We start from the raw sequence: 22,441 nt of genomic DNA, 5'->3' as shown, positions 1-22,441 counted from the left end.
TTTTATGATTATATACCTATAAAGGGGTATAAAAGGAAAACTAGGAATGTTTCTGGTTTAATATGAGTTCAACTCAACTATTTAGGATAGCTGTGAGTAAAGTTAGAATCGCCTTCAACAACTTCAAGAAGAAGAAGAGAAATGTCTCCAAATATTATTACTTCACTTGAAGGATTTTTTAGGCATGCGGCAATGTTTAATTTTTCTGTGTTGTCAGATCCTATTCATTAAATCATATCACGTGACACCTTGCATGACCCTGTAAGTTTAGCTACACACCTAGTTAGTGCCCCTTTGGCAAGCCACGTATTACGTCATATTAGAATTCTAGCCTTCCCCCTTTGCAATGGTCTATCATACCTCCTTCCCATATCAGTTGGCCCAACGTTAGATTGAAAAGAAAATTAAATTTTAGAGAACAAAAATAAAAGCGCAGCGTAATTTTAGAAGTTTTAGTGCATCGAACATTATTAAATTTCCTAATTATAGAAAATATTTACATAGAATATGTAATTTTAACAAAAAAAAAAAAGTAAAAGTTTACCACTAAGTTACATCCCTTTTATTTTTAACGACATCCACACTTCTTCGAGGCATAGTTTTTACCAAGTTCTGACAAAATTCTAATATAAACGAATTCCATATTTCTTGAAATTTTTCCTTCAATTCGTTGACGGACCTGGCAGGAAGTTTTCTCAAAGCTTTTTTCATTTCGCGCCACAAAGCCTCTATCGCGGACAAGTCGGGACTGTTAGAAACCCATTCGAGAAGTCTTTTTTAAGATATGATAACCTGCGCCGTCCTGTTGGAAGACAAAATCTTCCGCTGATGTTAAACGGTGTTCCATAACAGGTTAAAGACATTCTTCTAAAATATTCTAATATTTGTCCGTGTTTACAATCCCATAGATAAAATGTAACTTTCCCACACCTTTAGACGACATGCTGTCCCAGATCATGATATGTAGATGCAGGAAATTTAACTTTTATCTTCAGACAGTCGGGATGGAAATAACGGAGGCCCACTATTTTGTGGGCTGACTATATTTCTTACACTATAGCGTGATAATTGCAACATACTCGCGATTTCCGAATTGGATATTCCAGAATTAAAAAATCTAATAATGATTGAACAAATTTTCTCATCGATAACTTTACCTCGACCCATTTTACAATCCACGGAAAAAAGCTTTACAATACTATAAAATCCATTTGACATTAACTGACAATATTATTTTGATGTCATTTTTCCATAGCTATCTCTGGATATACCGTAATTATGAAAAAATCAACGTATCTATGTTGACATAAGTGATAAATGAATGCATAGCCAGGGTTTAGTGAAATTTCTTTTTATTGTTGAAAATAAATAAAAAACTATAAGGCTAATGTTTTTAATAAATATTAATCTTCTTCTTAAAGTGCCTATCCGTTCCGGATGTTGGCGATCATCACGGCTATCTTTACTTTGTTTATTGCAGCGCGGAACAGTTCAGTGGTAGTCGTGTTATACCACTTTTGTAAATTTTGAAGCCAGGAAATGCGTCTTCTTCCCGGTCCTCTCTTACCATTTACCTTCCCTTGGAGAATCAGCTGGAGAAGGCCGTAACGTTCTTGATTTCTCATTACATGTCCTAGATATTCCAACTTTTTAGTTTTGACGGTCATGAGAATTTCACATTCTTTCCCCATTCTACGCAGGACCTCCACATTAGTAACTGTCAACCCAGGATATACGTAAGATGCGCCTATAACACCACATTTCGAAAGCTTCGAGCCGATTCATAGATGCAACAGTCAGTGTCCACGCTTCCATTCCGTAGAGCAGAGAAAAATGCCATATTATTGATATGGGAACTTATAAAAACATGCAGAGTATAATTTGTTTATGGTAATCGACTTAGACTGCAAATTCCATAGGTGGGCCAACTGATATGGGAAGAAGCTCGTATGCGTTAATCCGTTTGGACGCTTCCACACCTTATTTCCAACGACTCCTCACACTTTGGCGATTCGACGTTTATTAATACTCCCAACATATCAATTTCTATAAGAGTTGTGCTCATAGACACATAGCTACTTATATAGAAAAGTTTCATTTTAATATGTGTTGTCGACCTAAAGTAAAAGTATAATGACCTCATTTTTCGTTACAACAAATATGTATTGCCCAGCTATTTAAAATTCATAACATGCAATAATCTAATTATTTAACAAAAAGAAACAACGTATTCTTTGTACTAATATAGATTTAACACTTCCTCGTTTCAACTCGTTAAAGATGCAAAGCACATTTCTAAATATGTTTTTAACAATTTAATTCGTCACATAAAATTTAACTTGATACAAACATAATTTTATTTCCTCTTAACTGCTTTTAAGTCAGCCACTTAACTTGTCATTAGTTGTGTTGATGCTGTTCATTATTCAACTGTTTATAAGTTTTTATGGAAATATATTTTAATAATTATAGAATTACTACGGAACTATATTGGTCTTTAGAATACTATCGCCTTGGTTCATACCAATGATTAAACAAAAAAATTGCCAGAATTGAAACAGTCTTATTATTTCATATTAGGTATATGAAATAGATCGGTTAAAAATATTTACCAAACAACACAACTCAACGCATTTAATTTGTATTTGTTTATTGAATTTTTTTAGTGGTCACAAGTTTCAACTCTTACCCTTGCTTGAAAAGTTTTACTTTGTTTTTAATTGATTTTTTCTTACATTTTCGATGATGCTAACTATCGTTTTTTTTTTAATTTGCGGCCACTAAAGATCCCAGTCTGGAACTTTGCGGTTGATAAATGTTTCATATTTTAGGTTGAACGACTTGATAAACTGTTTAGTGAGATAGTGAGACTCGATTTGATGTGTAGAGGTGACAATAAATTTTTTCGTATGAAATCATACACAGCTATCTAATTGCCATTACACATGCGGCGGTTTTGACCGAAAATCAAACCTGAGGTTGTTTTTGTCGAGTGAATGGGTAGTGACAGATCGAGCAGTGTTAAAACTGAGTCGGTTGATGGTTGGATCAACCCCCCGGATCATTTTTTAAAGCAGCCTATCTAGTAAAGTCGGTTCGCTATTCCCAGTCCGAACTGTCTAGTGAATTTAGTAATTATTTTTTTGCGAAGCTAGTTACTTTTTGACAGACTAAAAGTGGCTGGAAATTACTATACGACCAAGCACACGTACTGATAGCCAATATTTATAGTCAAAAAACGTAAATAAAATAGAACTTTACGAATTACCGACAATCAATATTTATTTATTTGCACCATATAATGTATTGATAACAAATAATCAACTTATTAGTGTACAAAATAAAAATATTTTGGGGAAATAAATTCCACAAAATTAAGCAGTCACCAGTCAATCAGAAAAGGTCTTACGGCATACTTAATTGTTGTTGACGTTTTACTAGGATGAAATCGACATAAACTTTGGTTTTATTGTCTTACAAAATAAGTACAGTTCTCTTGGCAAAGCAAATACATGATACTATAACAAACAAAGCAAATATTAGTAATTTCCAACAATTCATTCAGTTATGCTAGGTATTCATGTCCTGCAGAACAACAATAGAACTATATTTAATTAAATAAACAGTTTGATTAATACAAATATTTACTAGAATATGTTAAATTATAACAACTGAAATATATTTTTTAAATATATACTACCCAAAATTTTATGGGTTTAGTATACAATTCCACTATTTGTAATAATTCTTCTTTTTTCAATGAAAGAGTCTGTAATAAAAGTTTATTTAGGCTGTTAAAACTGTGAGATAGGAACTTTTGTGTTGTAGGTTTCCAGCTATGAATCTGCCAAAACATGCCCGAACTAAGCGAATGGACCTTAGTAGTTACGTTTTATTGCATCAGCCGTGCCATACATATCGGTTTGCTAACAATTGTTAAATTTCTGTTTGTTTTTTCTTCAATATTTTTGTCTGAAAATGCCAAAAATAGATGCTGATACATTGATTGGGGAGGTAGAAACGCGACCCGCTAAGTGGGACATGAGAACATCAGAATACAGTGATAGAATTATCAAAAAGCAATACTGGAAGGAAATTTGTTAAAAGTTATTGAAGTGCCCTTTTTTTTCTTCCTTGAATAATTGAGTGTATTTACATCCTCTGAGTTCTCCTTCTTCTTTTTCAGCGGTAGTACAGAAGAGTCAACATACATACTTCTTCCTCATCATTACTCATGTCAATAAATCACAATAATTTTGAAAATGAAATCTTTCTATTTCTTTCTGAAATAACTGAAAACTCCCGTCTTGATTAACCAAACTGTTTATGGAAAACAGCTTCGGTTAAATCGTTATGTGTGTTACTGGTCTAGAAAACCGCCTTGATAAACGTTTCGGTCAAACCGCTGCGTGTGTCATTGGCCATGTCACAGTAAAACACTGAAAACTTCTGTTTTCAACACTTCCACAAAAATTGATTATAATTTATTATCACTACAGGTATTTCGGAAGAGAGCCTTTCTAAAGTGATCAATTTTTACTATCCGTCTACACTTTATAGTCTTTAACGGAATTGAACGGAAGTTGAAGAGGGGAGAGCTGTTTGTCTGGAGTTGGTTATTAAGAATTATTCATTTTTTTATTTGTTAACTTCCATAGATTCTAATAAAGATAGCCTAAGGCCTTTATTTTGAATCTGAAGAATTTGAAATTGCTCATTAAAAGAATGATTATAATCTAGAAGATGAAGTGCGCACGTAGAATCTTTTTTTCGATTATTGAAAGCCCTTTTGTGTTCTCCTATATGTTTGTTAAAGGTTCTACCAGTTTGACCGATGTAAGTTTTTGGACAGTCGCCAGTTTGTACGACGACGATGTAAGTTTGTAGACACCACTGTGTAAGTGCTTTTTATTTTGGCTCTTGTTGTTCTTAATTATCATTATCATCATGCAACCTCTTCTGTCCACTGCTGGACATAGGTCTCTCCCATTTTTCGCCACTCTTCACGGTTCTGGGCTTCTTGTTGCCATTTCTTGGATATTCGTCTAATGTCCTTCATCCAGCGTGTTGGTGGTCGTCCTCTGCTGCGTTTGTCTTCTCGTGGGCGCCAGTCAATTAGTTTTCTGGTCCATCTTGTGTCTTTCAGTCTCGCTATGTGACCTGCCTAATTCCATTTCAGCTTGGCTATACGTTCGACGACATCACTGATACCTGTTCTTTTCCTTAAGTCTTGATTCCTTATTTTGTCTTTTTTTTTTTGTCACGCCGAGAATTGATCTTTCCATGCGCCTTTGTGCCACTCGCATTTTTAGTGCTGTTGTTTTTGTGAGCGTAAGAGTTTCTGCTCCGTATGTCATAATAGGAAGAACGCATTGGTCAAATGTCTTCCGTTTCATAGCTATCGGGATGTTGCTCTTAAAGATGTCTCTTAGTGCACCATACGCCGCCCAAGCAAGTGTTATTCGTCGTTGAAATTCCGGTTGTCCTTGTCTATTCTGATTTCATGACCAACATATATGTACTTTTCTGTCAATTCTACCACTTGATTTTGGATGATTAGGTGTTCGCTGGGAACTAAATTTGTCATAAATTTGGTCTTACTGATGTTCATTTTTAGACCTATTGTTGAAGATACGTCGTTCTTAATATATTTAGTTAAATTGTTGTTTGTTCAGCTGGCGTTATTCCTTTCTTTTTTTGAGTTCGGCTATTTCTGTTTATATCTTGCCTGTATATGTAATCGAGCAGTAACTACTGGGTTGTTCTCTAGTGATCGGAACACTAATTTCAGGGCTGTCTTATGTCGTTTTGGTTTAAAATGTTGTTTATTGTTTATTCGTTGTACCCATTGTTTACTGCTTTTTGTACAATGATATTCAATTCTATCTCGAAATTGTTTTTTGACATGGGAATTTCTATTAATCCTTGTAACAGGCTATGGTAAGCTGCCAATTTATGTTGTGTAGAATGGGATGATGAAATTAGTGTTCCCACCACCAGAGAAAAACCCAGTACTTTCTGCTCGATTACATATACATGGAAGATATTAACAAAAATAGCCTAACTCATAAAAAAGAAAGGAATAACACTAGCTTTCAGAACAAACAACCAAGCAACTATAATAAAAATAACAAGAGCCAAAAGAACATGCACTTAGACAGTGGTGACTGCCCGAAAACTTACATCGGTCAAACTGGTAGATCCTTTAACAAACGTATAGCAGTATACAAAAGGCACTCAATAATAGAAAAACAGATTCTACGTACGCACTTGACCTTCTAGATCATAATCATTCTTTTAATGACCAATTTCAAAATTCAAAATAAAGGTCTTAAGCTTAATCGCAATTAGAATCAGTATTGAAACAAACAGCTCTCCTCTTCTCAATTTATTCAGCTAAAGACTATAAAGTGAAACGCATAGTAGAAATATATCACTTGAGAAAGGCACTATGCCAAAACAGCTGTTGTCATAAGAAATTATGAAAAATTCTGTGGAAGTATTGAAAACAAAAATTTTCAGTGTTTTATTGTTTTTAACAATGTTTTATTTTGAATTTGCTTAAATATTTTTAAAATTTTTATTTTTATTAAGTGCTTATCAATTCAATAATGGGCTAGATATTTAGGCTAATAATAACCTAATTTACAATCTCAGAAATTCCGATATTTATTTATTCCTATGTTAATTGAAACGACTTACTGGAATTTTAGCCATTGGGTTTTTTTATTACAATGTTTTACTATTAATCAAACAACAATGTAATAAATTTCGTCTTTTAATACACAGATAATCATAGTGTAATTAGTAGCAGTATGTCGTTTACAAAGGAAGGACGTACTGTTTGACCTTCTTTATTACTTAATTTTCTGTCACCTGAACAAAGTCTGCAGTGCTTATCCGTTCCTAATTTACCGTGTCGTTATCGATTAGCTTAGATGTTTTAATATTGTTAAAATTATTTTCTGTACTAACTAGTAACTAGTATTTTTTCTTGTTTTCGGTCACCAATTTCGTTCAATATTTCCTATTGTTTATATTTTCGATATCCTAATTTCTAATATTCTTTTTATGAGGCCCATCTAATTCGTATCATCCAACTTTTTATTACTGAGAATGTTTATAAACTACTTTTAGTGCATTATTTACTATTTCTATTTATTCGTAGTTTTGAATTTTTAAAGCGAAAAAATTATTTTTTTCTCTATAGTAAGATGCATCAAATAGTTACTCTAAGCAGGTTTAAATTAAAAACTGCATGAAAAATAACTAACAAAATACAGACATTAAATAAGAAGTAAAAAGTTAAAAGAATATGAATCAGTGAAAGATTCGATTGGTAACGATTGTCAAAATTCTAAACTTATAAGGTACAGAGTACATAGCCCTCTAGTAAGCTAAGTCCCATAGAAAGTTTTGGGAGAGAGTTTCTAGCGCCAAATGCGGACGAGCCGAAACTAATTTCATTTTGTGGCAAATTCAAAACGTAGGTTCTCAATTTTAGGCGACAAATTCAAAAAATATGCTTTGAATATTAGGCTCCAAAATTCAAAAAATCGACTCATTTAGCGAAGACTGTACTAACTCATTCTTTTTAAGTTTTCGAATAAAGCAAGATAAAGTTTTGAGTATTGCAAAAAATCGGGGTTCTTATTTACTAAATTGTTTTTATACTTATCTATCCATTGTGTTTACCGTATTGCTCCATTTGTGCTTTTAAATATGTCAATTTTGTTTCTTTATCTGGTTTTGAATGAGTTAGTACAATATTCGCTGGGAAAAAATCGGAAATATAAATAATACATTCTGTGAAACTGTCTTTTTGATTAAAGTCAACATTGAAGTTAAATTACAAAATATTATAAACAAACATTATGGCAGATCTTCGTCGTCACAGTTAACTTCTTGTCTATTGGTAAAAAAAAATGTGTATACTTTAGATTGAAATTTGTCAATACGAGATGGACGTCCCCTTTTTGCTTTTGTTAGATCACACCTGTTAGAATCGGAACTTAAATCATACTTAAAAAAAAAACATTTTTTGTGTTATACGAAGTACCGATTTCCTTTATTTGACTGATTTTGATCATTCCTATTCCATTGCCAGTTTTCTCCAATTTTTGTTGCCAACAAGGCTTTTGAAATCTAGGAGGTCTTCTTATGACATTTCTGTTACATTATATACTTTTCCGATAGTTTTGGCCATTCTTATCAAAGTAATCCATTGTTCAGGAATGTATAAGACCGACTGACGTTTTTTCGCGTTTTTAATTACAGCATGTATGCTGTCTCCCTCATTTTGAATGTGCTCTTTCTCTAAAAATCTATGAGTAATACTAACTTGGAAATAGATAGCTGCATAAGCAACCATTAAAAATACCTTGTGGTTTCTGTTTTGCCCACCACAGTTATCCGAATAGAAGATAAGTGATTTAATTCCCTTCTTTTTTCGGGTCTCTATAAACTTCCACAAACAACTAGCAATTATGGTGAAGTTGTATGTGGCATACATACTTTTATAATAAAAATCGCTTACGTTCGATTGGGGAGTCGCTAAAACTTTTTGGAGATCGAAACATGCAACGCAGATGGTCTTGTCAGTTAAGGCCAGTTTTTAGTTACTGTTCTTCATATATCTAGTCACTATTTTATTGGCTAAGAGACGTTCATAGTTCTCCTGTAAGTCGACCTTCCCAGTTTTATCAGCTAGCTTAAAGACTGAGCAAACATCGCATTGATCTTTCTTTGGTCTAAAGAAACTGATATTAAATTCAGTGTTAAAAATGTCTATACTGGCGATGCGTAGCAAGTTGTCCAATACTGTTTTCGTCGTCATAAAATTCCGTATATGGTTTATACATTTTCTGAATGTTTAAACCCTCCTCAAGAAACATGCCTTAGAATCCTTTCAAATATAATGTGAGGGTACTAACGGAAATAATTTTATGTGATTTCTCATAGTTTCTGCAATATTTGGATTAAGTCTATACGGCCATATTTTATGTTTTCCACGTTGATCTGATTGTAAAACTTCAGTTTCATTTCTTTTAGCCAATGCTGCATTTACCCAAGTTTGTGAAATACCAAGAGTTTTTAAAAACATATTTTTACAAATTTGGTGTTGTTCACCTTCAAGCTGAAAATGAAATTGTCTAGAAAAATTTCTACGAAAATAGAACAGAACAGTTCTTGTACACCAGCAGAAATAGTACTTTGTTTTTTCTCTATCTATATCACGTGCTGCACAATAAAATCCCATTGCGTTGTATGATCTTGCAAGTTCCAAAAGTCTTTAAAAATGCTCTGTCTCGTTTCTTAATTTATTTTTGTGGTATAAGTACTTAAGCCTGCATGTTTGTTGGCAAGGTTCGCCTATTTTTCTTGTCTTGACCAGTTTTCCCTGTCGATTTGTATCTTTAAACCCACGATCTAGACCAGTTTTAGATTTTACATCAATCCATTCTTCTTCTTTTCTTTCTCGTTTTCTAATCACTTTAACTCTTGTATTACTTTCCTTGTTCTTCTTACTCTTACTTATTTTTTTCTCAATATTGTTCTGAAGCTATTTTCTTGTGGCATTTTAAAGTAATTACTATTTTAATGGGAATAAGCCACAATTGAAGGTTAAAGTAAGTTTATTGACATTTCAATTTCTACTTCGGAAATCATTAATGTTTGTATTTTGAGAACGATTTCCGAAGTGGAAATTGAATTGTCAATAAACTTACTTTAACCTTCAATTGTAGCTTATTCCCATTAAAATAGTAATTATTTGTTTCTCATTTTCCTTCATATTATCATATGGAATTTTCTTATTATCATCTTTTAAAGGTAAATAATCTGAGTCACTATCTGAGCTTGCGTGAAAAGGATCTTCAGTATCAACTTAAAAATTTTCGTTAACTGTATTCGTTCGTTCCTTTTCTAAAAACAAAAGACGATGCATCTTACATTATGAATCGCTTCGATATTAGCAACTATAACTTCTCTGGTCGTATTTAGGTCCGGGTTATCACAAATTGTTTCTAAAATGAGATATAAATTCATGTTTCTATACATATTAAAAATATACTAACCTCTTGAACAATGGGCTTGTTGAGAATCTGTTTCTCGCTTGTTAAGCTGTCCTTACTAAATTTACTATGAACTGACCTCTCGAGTACAACCTAGATACTTATTTAAATTTATACAAATGCACCCTCTATTCACACGTATCATTGTTGATAGCAATCTATACGCTCTACAACTTTTAAACATAAACATTGTTGCTAATGTACGCGTACTTTACTTAACCTCAAAATGCGAAAACTGTATTAACTCACTATACAACAATGTTTCCGTTCGGAATGCCGAGGAAGACTATACTAACTTAAGATAGGATAGTTTTCGTTGGAAAATGTAAAGATATACAATGTCGAAGTGCAAAATTGGTTGCCTAAACATGGTGATATTAACTTAGAACTTTGTTCGTTAAAAGATATCACGGTAATCTAATTCTTCGGGGGTGTAACTAAAAAACGCCAAAAATTGAGTTAGTACATTCTTCGCTGGACGAGTCGAAATATAGTCATAAAATAAAAAATAAAAACTTATTCTCTGCCAAAAAATATATTCTCTCTGTCCAAAAATATAGTATACACTTACGCATTTTTATATATAAATGTATAACATAATATCAGATAGAGAGAGTATATATTATGGTACAGGAAAGTTTTTATTTATTATTTTATGACTATATCTGTTTTCCATTACATTAACAAACCAAAGTCCCAAAAACAACAAAATAAAACACAGATATCCTGACACTTATCCAATAAATCCTGTTTATTTGTATAATTTTCTGTGGTAAAGTATTGACAACAAATATCCTCCTCCACTCCTCCTCCTCATTCCTTAAGCCCTTGTCAGAGTGTGAGTAGACTAATGTGTATTATTTGTTTTTAGTTATATAGTATCTTCTGGATATATATTTTTATGTTGATATCTGAAATTTATGGCAATAATAAAATATCTTTTCTATTTTAGAAACGGACATGAATTACGGCAAGAAGGACAGAGACAACATCCGCACAATTTTAACGCACATCCCCGAAGCCAATTCAGAAACATTGATAACATTGATAAGACATTTAATAAAGGTAGTGGAATTTAAAGAACAAAATAAAATGGACGCTTATAACCTGGCAGTGTGTTGGGGACCGACAATAATCTTTGCCACAGATACTGCTGTAGCTACCAAGGATATAGTCACTCAGAGCTCAGAAGCAACGCAATTATTCGATGCACTATTAAATTTCTATATTAATAATCCAGAAGAATTAGAGTTAAGGAAAAGGAAACACGATGTATTTGATACTAATCGAAATATGATTCATCGACAGGATTCCAAAGACAGTATTCAGAGTTCAGATAGCGGCCATTCGAGCAAAAATAAAAGTAAGATTTTTTCAGGGCTAATATTAGTATTTTCACCATTTCGTCACCAATATAAAACGAAATAAATGGATCGAAATAATCATACGCAAATAAAATTTCGATCCCGTAGATTATGTTTGTCTGTCCGTCTGTCCGTGCGTCTATCTAGTTTTAGATTGAAAAAATTGTAGAAAAACTGACGATGGATTCCGATTCAGCACTTGGAAGTTATTAGCAAAAATTCTCAACACCCGGGTTTGACAAAATTAATTAAAACAGTATAACTCACGTACCAGTATAACTAACGACGATAGATATACTTATTTTGACAACGGACTCGTAATCAGCGTGCAAAAATACGTCTAAAAACAATTCTTGATTACCTTCCGGTCATAAAAATTTTTCTCTTTCGCTGAAAATTTTTGTTGACTTCAGGTTTACTTTTGACCTTCTCCTTAAAAGCTCGAGAGTCACCTTTTTCTTTAAGGTGAAATCTTTACCATGCAAGAAACGATCGATTTGATTTCGATCCACAACTTTGCTTGCAAAATAAAAAAAAATAATAAAAAATCTCTGATAGCAAATTAGGTGAACTGCAAATTCAAAGCCTCTTACTGGAGGCTGTTGAAGCTAGGAATAATCTTTTACTGCGACATGCGTCTACAGTTTACCCTTAAAAACACTATCTGTTTCGCTCTTTATGTAGAGAAAAGACGTTAAAATGAAAGTAAAAGATTGCATTTCCTTTTAATTCAAATTCCGCCATTGTGGTACACGTGTTTCGAGTTATTCAACTCCTCATCAGGAACACTTGTGGAAGGTCAAATTGAAATGAAATGCAGTCTAGTATTTGGCCATTATAATTGTCTTACTGCACCATAATGGTGTGCAGGAGCACCATCTTGTTGAAACGTTATTTCCAAGTTGCCGAATTCATCTGGATTACCCTTCAGAATTTCTAGTATTAACGGTTCAATTGCATTTTGTAACATCTCCAGATACACTTTACTGGTTAAGTTAGTATTGAGAAACACAGGCCCAACTATGTGGTTTCCCAAAATACCTGCCTAAACATCTATTTTTTTTTAGAAATTGAGTATGTGTTTCACGAAAGACGTGAGGATTTGTGTCACTCCAATATCTCACATTGTGTGTGTTAACATTTCCATTGAGAGAAAAAGTACTTTCGTCACTAAAACAAATTGTTTTTATGTAATCGGGCTGTTGTTTAATTTTATTGGACATATTTTCACAGAATTCTAGTCTTCGGTCGGGGTCATCATCTGAAAGTTGGTGCACAATTTTTAATTTGTATAGATGAAATCTATTTTCAGCCAACACTCGGTGTACTGTCTTTTGACTGATTCCATAGATAGATGCAACTTGGGCTTATAGAAGAAGTAGTGTTCACTACCATTTCTGAAATTGTGTAAATTTTTTTGTCATCACTAATTGTTGGTCGACCAGATCGTTTGACATCTTGAACACTATCTGTTTGTTTAAACTTCCGAAGAAACTTCCTCAAAAAAGCTCTCGATGTAGGGCGATCGGGGTATCACTTATTAAAAAGACGTTCCGCTGCATGGAAATTATTTCCACATTCAATAATTATTAACACAGCTGCTGCTTTGTCGGCTACAGTACGTATCATTCTGCCTTTGTAAAAATTTAAACGTCTTATTAAACAATAATTAAACTAAATATTAACTAAGAACAACTAACTAAAAATAACTTGACTAAACTTGAATTGACTAAACTAAGCAGAAACAGAAACTAAATATTCAGGTATAAACGCGTTTGCAAACTAAAAGTAACTAGAGAATTGACTAAACTAAGCAGAAACAGAAACTAAATATTGAGCTATAAACTCCTTTGCAAACTAAAAACAACTAGAGAATTGACAAACAAATCAAAAGCGGGCGTTAGAATTTTTATTAATTAAATGCCAAACTAGAATTTTAGTATTTATTTAATTTATTCGTCAAAATCATCTTAAATCCAAACAAAATTAGTATGATTGAACAGGTATATTAAAATAATTATTGTAGTTTCGCATTTAAATAATAATAGTTCTAACGTTCGCCTCTGGTTAATTGTCAAAAAAGTTGACGTTGACGTAAAAACAATTTAGAGAATTGAAAAACGTCAACTTTTGACAAGTAACCAGAGGCGGAGGTTTTAATATTTATTAATTAAATGCGAAACTACAATTTTAGTATTTATTTAATTTATTCGTTAAAATCATCTTAAATCCAAACAAAATTAATTAATTATTTAATAATATTTAATAATTAATTAAATAATAATAATTCTAACGTTTGCCTCTGGTTAATTATCAAAAAAGTTGAAGTTGACGTAAAAACAATTAGAGAATTGAAAAACGTCAACTTTTTGACTAGGAACCAGAGGCGGGGGTTTTAATATTTATCTATTCATTAAATGCGAAACTACAATTTTAGTATTTATTTAATTTATTCATCAAAGTGAGCTTAAACTCAAATAAAATTAGTATGGTTGAATAGATATTTTCAATACCTTTCAAACGAGGTATCACTTGTCATAAGGTCCTATTTAAAATTATTGGTCACAGTGGCGTGTTACTAAAATTATATAAATCGTCCATATCACAAAATAAAAGATAATGAAATATATATTCCATTGCAAAATTTAACTAAATTGCAAATTGCATAATAAAACCTTACGAAGTAATAAGTTGCTGCATGTGATATCCATATATATATATATATATATATATATATATATATATATATATATATATATATATATATATATATATATATATAAATACTTTAGTTGCTTGTACCTAAACGTACTGTAATTTCTTAGTTATTCATTAAGAAACTCTTTCACTGAATAATATGGTCTTTCAGATAGATAGGCTTTTGTTAATTTACGGAACTTAAGGAAAGAAGTTGTACATTTAAGTTGCAAAGGGAGATGGTTGTAAATTTTTTTTGCTGAATATAAAATAGATTTCTTTACTAACTCAGTGAACGGGATCGGTAAATACACATCGAAGGTTGAATTTCTGGTGGAGTAGTCATTATTAGGTCTTGCTGGAAAAATTTGTAGGTATTTACGAATTAACCAAACAGTTTCTAAAATATATAAAGAGGGAAGAGTTCAAATCCCGTGATTTTTGAAGTAGCTTCTGCAATGTGTTAATCTACTGAGGCCAAAACGATACCGTATTGCTCTTTTTTGCAATTTAAAAATAACATCAGATTGGGCAGCTTTACTAGAACCGCAAAAAGGAAGGCCATGTCGAAGATGAGACTCGAACAAAAGATAAATATGTTAGCATTTGGAAAATGCTAAATTGATTTAATTCTAAACAGATCTTATTGCATAGCAGGCAGAGGCTAGTTTCTTACGTAACAAATCGATATGAAGGGACCATTTAAGGTTGCTGTCTATCAAAATACCAAGAAATTTTACAGAATCAAGATAATGCTACTGTCTTATTAACGTTAAAAGAGAGTAAATAAGAGTCGGACCAGGTTTTTATTTTAAGTAGATCGCAAGTTATAGTTGCATGAAGGAGTTGCAATATTAAAGTTCCTCCAGGTAATGGTAAAAAGAAAAAAATTTTCCATCGATTTTTAAGTTAGTGATGTTATTTATAAAGATAAGGAAAAGTAGAGGACCCAATACTGAACGTTGTGGTACTCCACATACAATGCTTTTATGACTAGAGTCAGTATCATTTGTTCTTACTAGTTGTTTCCTATTCCTCAAGTAAAATTGGAACCAATTCAAAGAAATACCTCGAATTCCGTAGAAATTTAGATTTTTATCAAAATGTCGTGATTTACACAATCAAGAGCTTTGGCATAGTAACAAAAAACAGGAAAGAAGTTGTAGATTTAAGTTGCAAAGGGAGATGGTTGTATAATTTTTTTGCCGAATATAAAATAGATTTCTTTACTAACTCAGTTAACAGGATCGGTAAATACACATCAAAGGTTGAATTTCTGGTGGAGTGGTCATGATTAGGTCTTGCTGGAAAACATGCAGGTGTTTACGAATTAAGCAAACAGTTTCTAAAGTATATAAAGAGGGAAGAGTTAAAATCCCGTGCAATGTGTTAATCTACTGAGGCCAAAAAGATACCCTATTGCGCTTTCTTGTAATTTAAAAATAACATCAGATTGGGCAGCTGTACTAGAATCCCCAAAAGGAAGACCATATCGAAGATGAGACTCGAACAAAGAAAAATATGTTATTTTCTTCTTCTTAAAGTGCCCTCTCCTCAATGGAGGTTGGCTACTACAATTTTAAAATCTTCTCTATCTTCAGCTGTTCTTATTAGCTGTTCAAAATTTAGCCCTGTCCATTGTCGGATGTTTCTGAGCCACGATAGTCTTTTCCTTCCTAGGCCTCTCTTTCCCTCGATTTTTCCTTTCACTATAAGTTGGGCATATTGGTACTTATTATTTCTCAGTATGTGGCCTAGGTATGATGTTTTTCTAACTTTTACTGTGTTAAAAAGTTCTCTTTTCTTGCCTATTCTATGCAGCACTTCTTCGTTTGAGGTATGCGATGTCCATGAAATTTTGAGCATTCTCCGGTAGATCCACATTTCAAAGGCCTCCAATTTATTTACGGTTGATGTTTTTAGGGTCCACGTTTCAACTGCATATAGAAGAGTCGACCAGACGTAGCATTTTGATAAACGTAGTCGAATTTCGAGTTTTATTCGAGAATCACAAAGCAGTTTTTTTATTTTTTCGAAAGATTTTCTGGCCTGTTCTATTCTCGATCTTATTTCTAGATCAGGATTTAGGCTGCTATCGATCCAACATCCCAGGTACTTAAATCTATTGACCTGTTCTAAAATGTGCCCATTTATTGTGCAAGGTTGAGGTACGTTTTGATTTTTTCGGATTGACATCACTTTGGTTTTTTTAATGTTTATTTTCATACCAAATTGCTCACAGGTCGAGTTGGTCTTGTCGATGAGTCGTTGTAGACCTACGTCGGAATCCGCAATTAACACTGTATCATCGGCGTATCTGATACTGTTGATATTTACGCCATTCACCTTGACTCCATCCTTGGAATCCTCCAATGCTTCTTTAAATAGAAACTCGGAGTAAAGATTAAACAGCAGAGGCGACAGAACACATCCTTGTCTAACTCCCCTCCTAATTTCTACTTCTGCGGATGTGGAACCTTCGATCCTAACTCTGGCGTTTTGGTTCCAGTACAAGTTTTTTAAGATATTGATGTCTTTTCCATCTAAACCGACTTCTTGCAAACGTTCTAATAGTAGGTCGTGTCTTACTCTATCAAATGCTTTTTCGAAGTCTATAAAGCATATAAATATATCTTTCTGTTGGTCGTAGCATTTTTGGGCGAGAACTAGTAAACTGAACAGGGCTTCTCTCGTTCCCATGCCGGCTCTGAATCCAAACTGATCGTCTCCGATGATTGTTTCGCACTTTCTATAGATACGATTATGTACGATTTTTAGTAGGACTTTTACTGCATGACTCATAAGGCTTATCAGACGGAACTCATTGCAGTGTTGTGGGTTTGGCTTTTTTGGTAGTGGGATGAATATTGACTCCAGCCAATCTTGGGGTATTTTACCTGTATCATAAATGCGATTGAATAAAAGGACAAATATTTCGATATTTTCTTCGCTGATTAATTTTAACGTTTCTGGGTATATTCCGTCTGGACCTGGGCTTTTATTTGTTTTAAGATGATTAATTGCATTTATGATTTCAGATTTCAGAATTGTTGGCCCTTCGTTGTTATTTTCCAATCTTGGTTCTTCTCGTATGTCGTGAAAAAGAATTTTAATATAGTTTTCCCATTCTTTCAGTTTGTCTTCCGTTGATGTTATTTTGGAAGATGCTAAATTGATTTCCTTATAAACAGATCTTATTGTATAGCAGGCTGAGGCTAGTTTCTTACTTAACAAATCGATATGAAGGGACCATTTAAGGTTGCTGTCTATAAAAATACCAAGAAATTTTACAGAATCAACGGTACTGATCTGGCCGTTATTAAGAAGCAAGGGTTGAAGAGCTCGTTTATAGGATAATGCTACTGTCTTAGCCACGTTAGTAGATAGAGAGTAAAAAAGAACAAATTTTCCATCGATTTTTTTTAAGTTAGTGATGTCATTTATAAAGATAAGGAAAAATAGAGGACCTAATACTGAACCTTGTGGTACTCTACATACAATGCTTTTGTGACTAGAGTCAGTATCATTTGCTCTAACTAGTTGTTTCCTATTCCTCAAGTAAGATTGGAACCAATTTAAAGAAATACCTCGAATTCCGTAGAAATTTAGATTTTTATCAAAATGTGATTTACACAATCAAGAGCTTTGGCATAGTTACAAAAAACAGTGGCAGTGAAAGGTTATTGTTTAGTGCTTGATAAACCTCATGTAGTACAGAAAACATAGCAGCACTGGTACATTTATTAGATACAAAGCCGAACTGACTTTGCGATAAAATGTTGTTTTCAACGAGAAAGGACATAAGTCGGGTTTTTATAAGTCTCTCAATAATTTTGGATAGGATTGGTAGTAAGGCAATAGGTCTATAGTTGCAGACATTCGATTTTTCACCACCCTTATGATGAGGAATAATAATGGCTGTCTTTAGGCACTCTGGAAATATACTTTTTTTCAAAGGAATCGTTAATTAGTGAGACCAGGACTTCCAACACATTTTTTGGCAGATTTAAGAAATTTTTTATGAATAGTCCATCAGTAGTTTTGACTTAATTGTCATTAAAGGAAATGCCTTATTGAAAATACAGACAAGCGTATAAAAAAAATTGAAATTATAGTCCACGTCCATAGAGGGAGAGTGCCATCCAAAATTCAAGCACAAATTTTGGAATTTACGAAAGTTCTGAGCGGAAAAATCCTACATAAACGTTGGATTTTTGAGGATTGTTTGTTAAGAGTGTTAAACTTGGTATATACTACTTCATGATCAAATAGTCCTGCATTAATAATTGTAGAACGTTCATCAAGGGATGAGAAATCTGAGACAATATAATCAATTGTGATAGATGTTGTTTTAGTAATTCTTGTAAGAGAATTACCGTGTATTGTGAAACCATACGATTCGAATATATTGACCTAGGATAATTGGGTAGGACAAGCAACATCGTAATTATTACTAAAGTCACCGCATAGAATCTCTCTGCTTTTATTGGGCAGGTCGCCTAACAAATTTAATAGGCTCTGAAAAAATAGTTCCGTGGAAGAATCAGGTGATCTATGAATGCAAAGAATGTATAGATTAAGATTCTTGTTATAAACCAATGAAAACTCAAAAAAGGATTCAGTCAACAGAAAGTCATATTTTGTTATAGGAGAGAAATCATTATTTGTGGAAAGAATTATTAGGGTGCCACCATGAGCTGAACTTGGACGATCATACCTAGCAATTGTGGTATATTTTTCTACAAAAAAAGGCTCGTTGACTTCAAGCCAGTGCTCGGTAACGGCATCTACGGAGGAAATCCGAATTCCTCTAGAAACAAAAATAATTTATCTGTGTTATATCTTATAGAACGAATATTAATCAAAACCATCTAAAGTTATCATCACCAAAATAATTTGGGGATTCTAGTCCCACAGAACACGTCGTATTATTTAAAAATTTCGTTTTGGAGAGGCAACGGAATAGCAGTTTCGTCACTATTGATATTTCTTTGAAGTTTTCTTGTTGTGACCTTTTTGTGCAGTTAATTTTCTTAAATCATTTTATTGTATTAATTTAAAACTAATTATTTTATCAATTAAAATATTTTTCGATTTACAGGTTCAAGTAATGTAAGCCTTGACTCAATCGATGAAGTTCTTCGAAAGACAATAGAATTAATCGAAAACCATTTAAATACCGAAGGTATATATAAGAAGAATGGTTCGCCCGAAAAGGTGAATAAAATCATCAAAAAAATGTTGAAAAAGAAATTAGGAGATTTGGATAAATACAAAAATGATGTGTACGAGCTGACTGATGCTTTAAAAAAATATTTAAGGGAAGGTTGTGATTCTTTGGTAACCAAAGAAACTGTAGAATATGTAAATAAGTTATGTGGTGAGTATTCGAAACAAAAATATTCTTTAAATTTAAGTTTTTATTATTTTTAATAAAACAATTTTTGTATAATATATTTTTTCGAAAAATAGGTGTAAGTCAAGTTCCTTTAGTCGTTTTGTGAATTTAACATTTAGCTGTTTAAATGATGTACCAAGCCTTTAATGTGTAAAAATAAATAATAAAATTTATATATATTTTTTAGATAATACTCAATGGTTAGAACACAATACGAGGCAGAGAGTGATAACAGTCGTTTCAGAAATACCGAAAAAGGATCTTTTATTTTTAGTACGTCATATTACGAAACTTGTTAAATACGAGTCATCTCATAAAGTACCTAGATCCGAAATACTTTTGATCTGGTAAGTTTTGTCATACTTCTTACAATTGTGATAATATTGTTGAGTTTTGGGCATGTCTAGAATTATTGCATAATTTAATTTGGGACAAATTTGACAGTTGTGACAGGATTTGACGCATAGTAAAATACATCACTTGGGAAACGCACCCTGCTGAAGCAGGTGTAGTGATAATAAATTTTGTGGAAATGTTGAAAACAGAAGTTTTCAGTGTTTTATTAGATAAATGAACTTCCATCAAGTAACGGTCGAATTAATCACTTATTTAAAATACTACTTGTTAATACTAATTAAATTCGAATCTATTACTTAAACGTCTTTTACGATAAAAATGAAATGACTCCACACAGCGATCAGGTGCGTCGTTGGCAAACTATTTTTCAATTTCCGATATTCTTCTTAAACATACATAACCTAACTTTTCGTTTTCTTTTAAAAACAATTTGGTCTTTGATGAAAACAAATTGTAAATTTTTAACTATAAATAATTTATACCTATCTTTTTATAACTAATATTTTATATCGTCCTAAAAATGAAGCTTTATAAGGTACAAATTTATGGTTCCAATTATTTTTAACACAAAAATGATAAAGTAGGTAGTTATCATAAGAAAACAAGTTTTTTTTAGAATTGATAAAAAGGCCATACATTAATGACTAATACATCAATAAATCTGGATACAAATAATTGTGGAACTTACAAGAAGATTCAAGCAGAGGCACAGATTACTCTTTGTAACTGTTGTTACCATTTATACAAGTTATTATATACCAAGTTTATACAAACTATCACCATTATAGAGTAAAACCATTCAAAGACCACATATATTTTTCTGCAGTGATTGCGATCTCTTTAAACAAATTTGATTTAGTAAAAAACTTTGTTTTGTTAAAGTAAAAAGTAGTTTACAGCACCTTAAAAGTCAGGAATTTAAACCATAGATAAATAATATAGTATATACAGGTAGATAGGCAACTCAATGTATCAATTAAGTTTATTAGCACCACGTGCCATTGAGGTCATTACTATCCATCATTTGGCGGTAAATTCAAATGGACAAGTATTAATTTCATTCCTTTAGCGCCTCTTGCGGGCCATTTCCTACAATAGGTTACTACAACTAAACTTTAAAGACTAAGTAACCAACTTAAATTAAAATTACTAAGAATAAATACAAACGATAGGTAAAGATAATAAAATAAAATTGAAAGCTGTAAACTAACGGAAGATCTGTCGTTAATTTTGACAGAATTGACATTGCAGAATAAAGCTTCGTTTGATTATTTTATTTGTGACACCCCTAGATGGTGTTAAAATAAATGATTGGTTAAAGTCTTTGTGAGCGAGATAGGCTGTCATTTCTCTTTATTAACTGACTGGGGTCTGAAGTGCTGGAAGAAATTTCCAAGGTTATTCATATAAGTTTCTGGGGTATGATTTAAACCCCAGCGTGGCCATGATGATATCCGAGGCCGCGCGCTAGGGTTGTTCGGACACCATCGCCGTCAATGCCAGAGACCTACCTGCTAAAAAAAACAACCTCCTCAGCGGTGAATTACCGGTCGGATGGCCCTGATTGGGGCGCAACATGGGCACGGCATTCACCCGATCTCTCATTCACGCACAATTCTCACGCATTCTAGCACTTTCTCGCTACGACTGAATTCTTCTCTCGCCCCTTCACATCAAAGTATAATATATAATAGAGTATACTTGTTTCATTAATATAGATGCTTCATTATCCAACAATCCTTAACAATGTAAGAATTCTGTTAATTATAGTTGTTCTATACCAATATACAAAATTATTTAGATTTTGTAACTCACCTACCTGATTATCTGAGTTGAATACAAATATCTTTTAAATAAATATATATTACAGAAATATATTTTTATTATAACAATATTGCAATACTTACATAATTGTTTTCTCAATACAATTAAAAGACTTCGTCACTGTTATCAATGTATAAATCGTCATCATCATCTTCTGTTAAATCAGTAACTACAGGACTAATGTCTTCACGATCAAAAACAATTTCTCTCTCCCACCAGTGCTGTATCTCAGATTCTGTATTCTTTATTGTTTTTGACCATACTTCTGGTGTAATTTGGGCCAGGGCCTCCTTCCACACTGCCAAAAGCTTTGCAGTAGAACTGTCATTTGTTCCAACATGATCAGAGTAATCATCATCATCATCCAGCCCCGTTTTCACATCCATTGTTGGATATAGGCCTCCTCCAAACGTCTCCAGTTCTCTCTATCTCTAGCTGCTGCAATCCAGTTTGTTTCTATTCTCCTTAGGTCGTCGGTCCATCGGGTGGGTGGTCTGCCTCGACTTCGCTTGTCGGCTCTTGGTCTCCACTCCAATAATCTCTTCGTCCATCTTCCGTCTTCCATTCTAGCAACATGTCCAGCCCACCTCCACTTTTGTTTATTGATTCGCAGTATAATATCGTCAACGCCAGTTCGTCGGCGTATCTCCTCATTTCTCACGCGATCTTTCAAGGTCAGACCCAGCATTGATCTCTCCATTCGCCTTTGTGTTACCCTCAGTTTTTCG

The 22,441-nt window shown here is 32.9% G+C and overlaps 1 protein-coding gene across 2 annotated transcripts in view; it reads left to right on the top strand.

The window, feature by feature from the left end:
- The window catches only part of LOC140445667 (uncharacterized), a 227,256-nt gene that overhangs the window by 200,775 nt on the left and 4,040 nt on the right, over positions 1-22,441 (top strand). For both annotated transcript variants that reach the window (XM_072537905.1, XM_072537906.1), the window contains exons 6-8: positions 11,026-11,436; positions 19,236-19,514; positions 19,720-19,879. In XM_072537905.1, the coding sequence (XP_072394006.1) occupies positions 11,026-11,436; positions 19,236-19,514; positions 19,720-19,879 (850 nt within the window). The remainder of the gene's footprint in view (positions 1-11,025; positions 11,437-19,235; positions 19,515-19,719; positions 19,880-22,441) is intronic.

The sequence above is a fragment of the Diabrotica undecimpunctata genome, chromosome 7 (assembly GCF_040954645.1).
Source record: "Diabrotica undecimpunctata isolate CICGRU chromosome 7, icDiaUnde3, whole genome shotgun sequence".
Classification (NCBI taxonomy): domain Eukaryota; kingdom Metazoa; phylum Arthropoda; class Insecta; order Coleoptera; family Chrysomelidae; genus Diabrotica; species Diabrotica undecimpunctata.
Note: the sequence above shows the minus strand (reverse complement) of the source record. Positions and strands in the feature narration are given on the sequence as shown.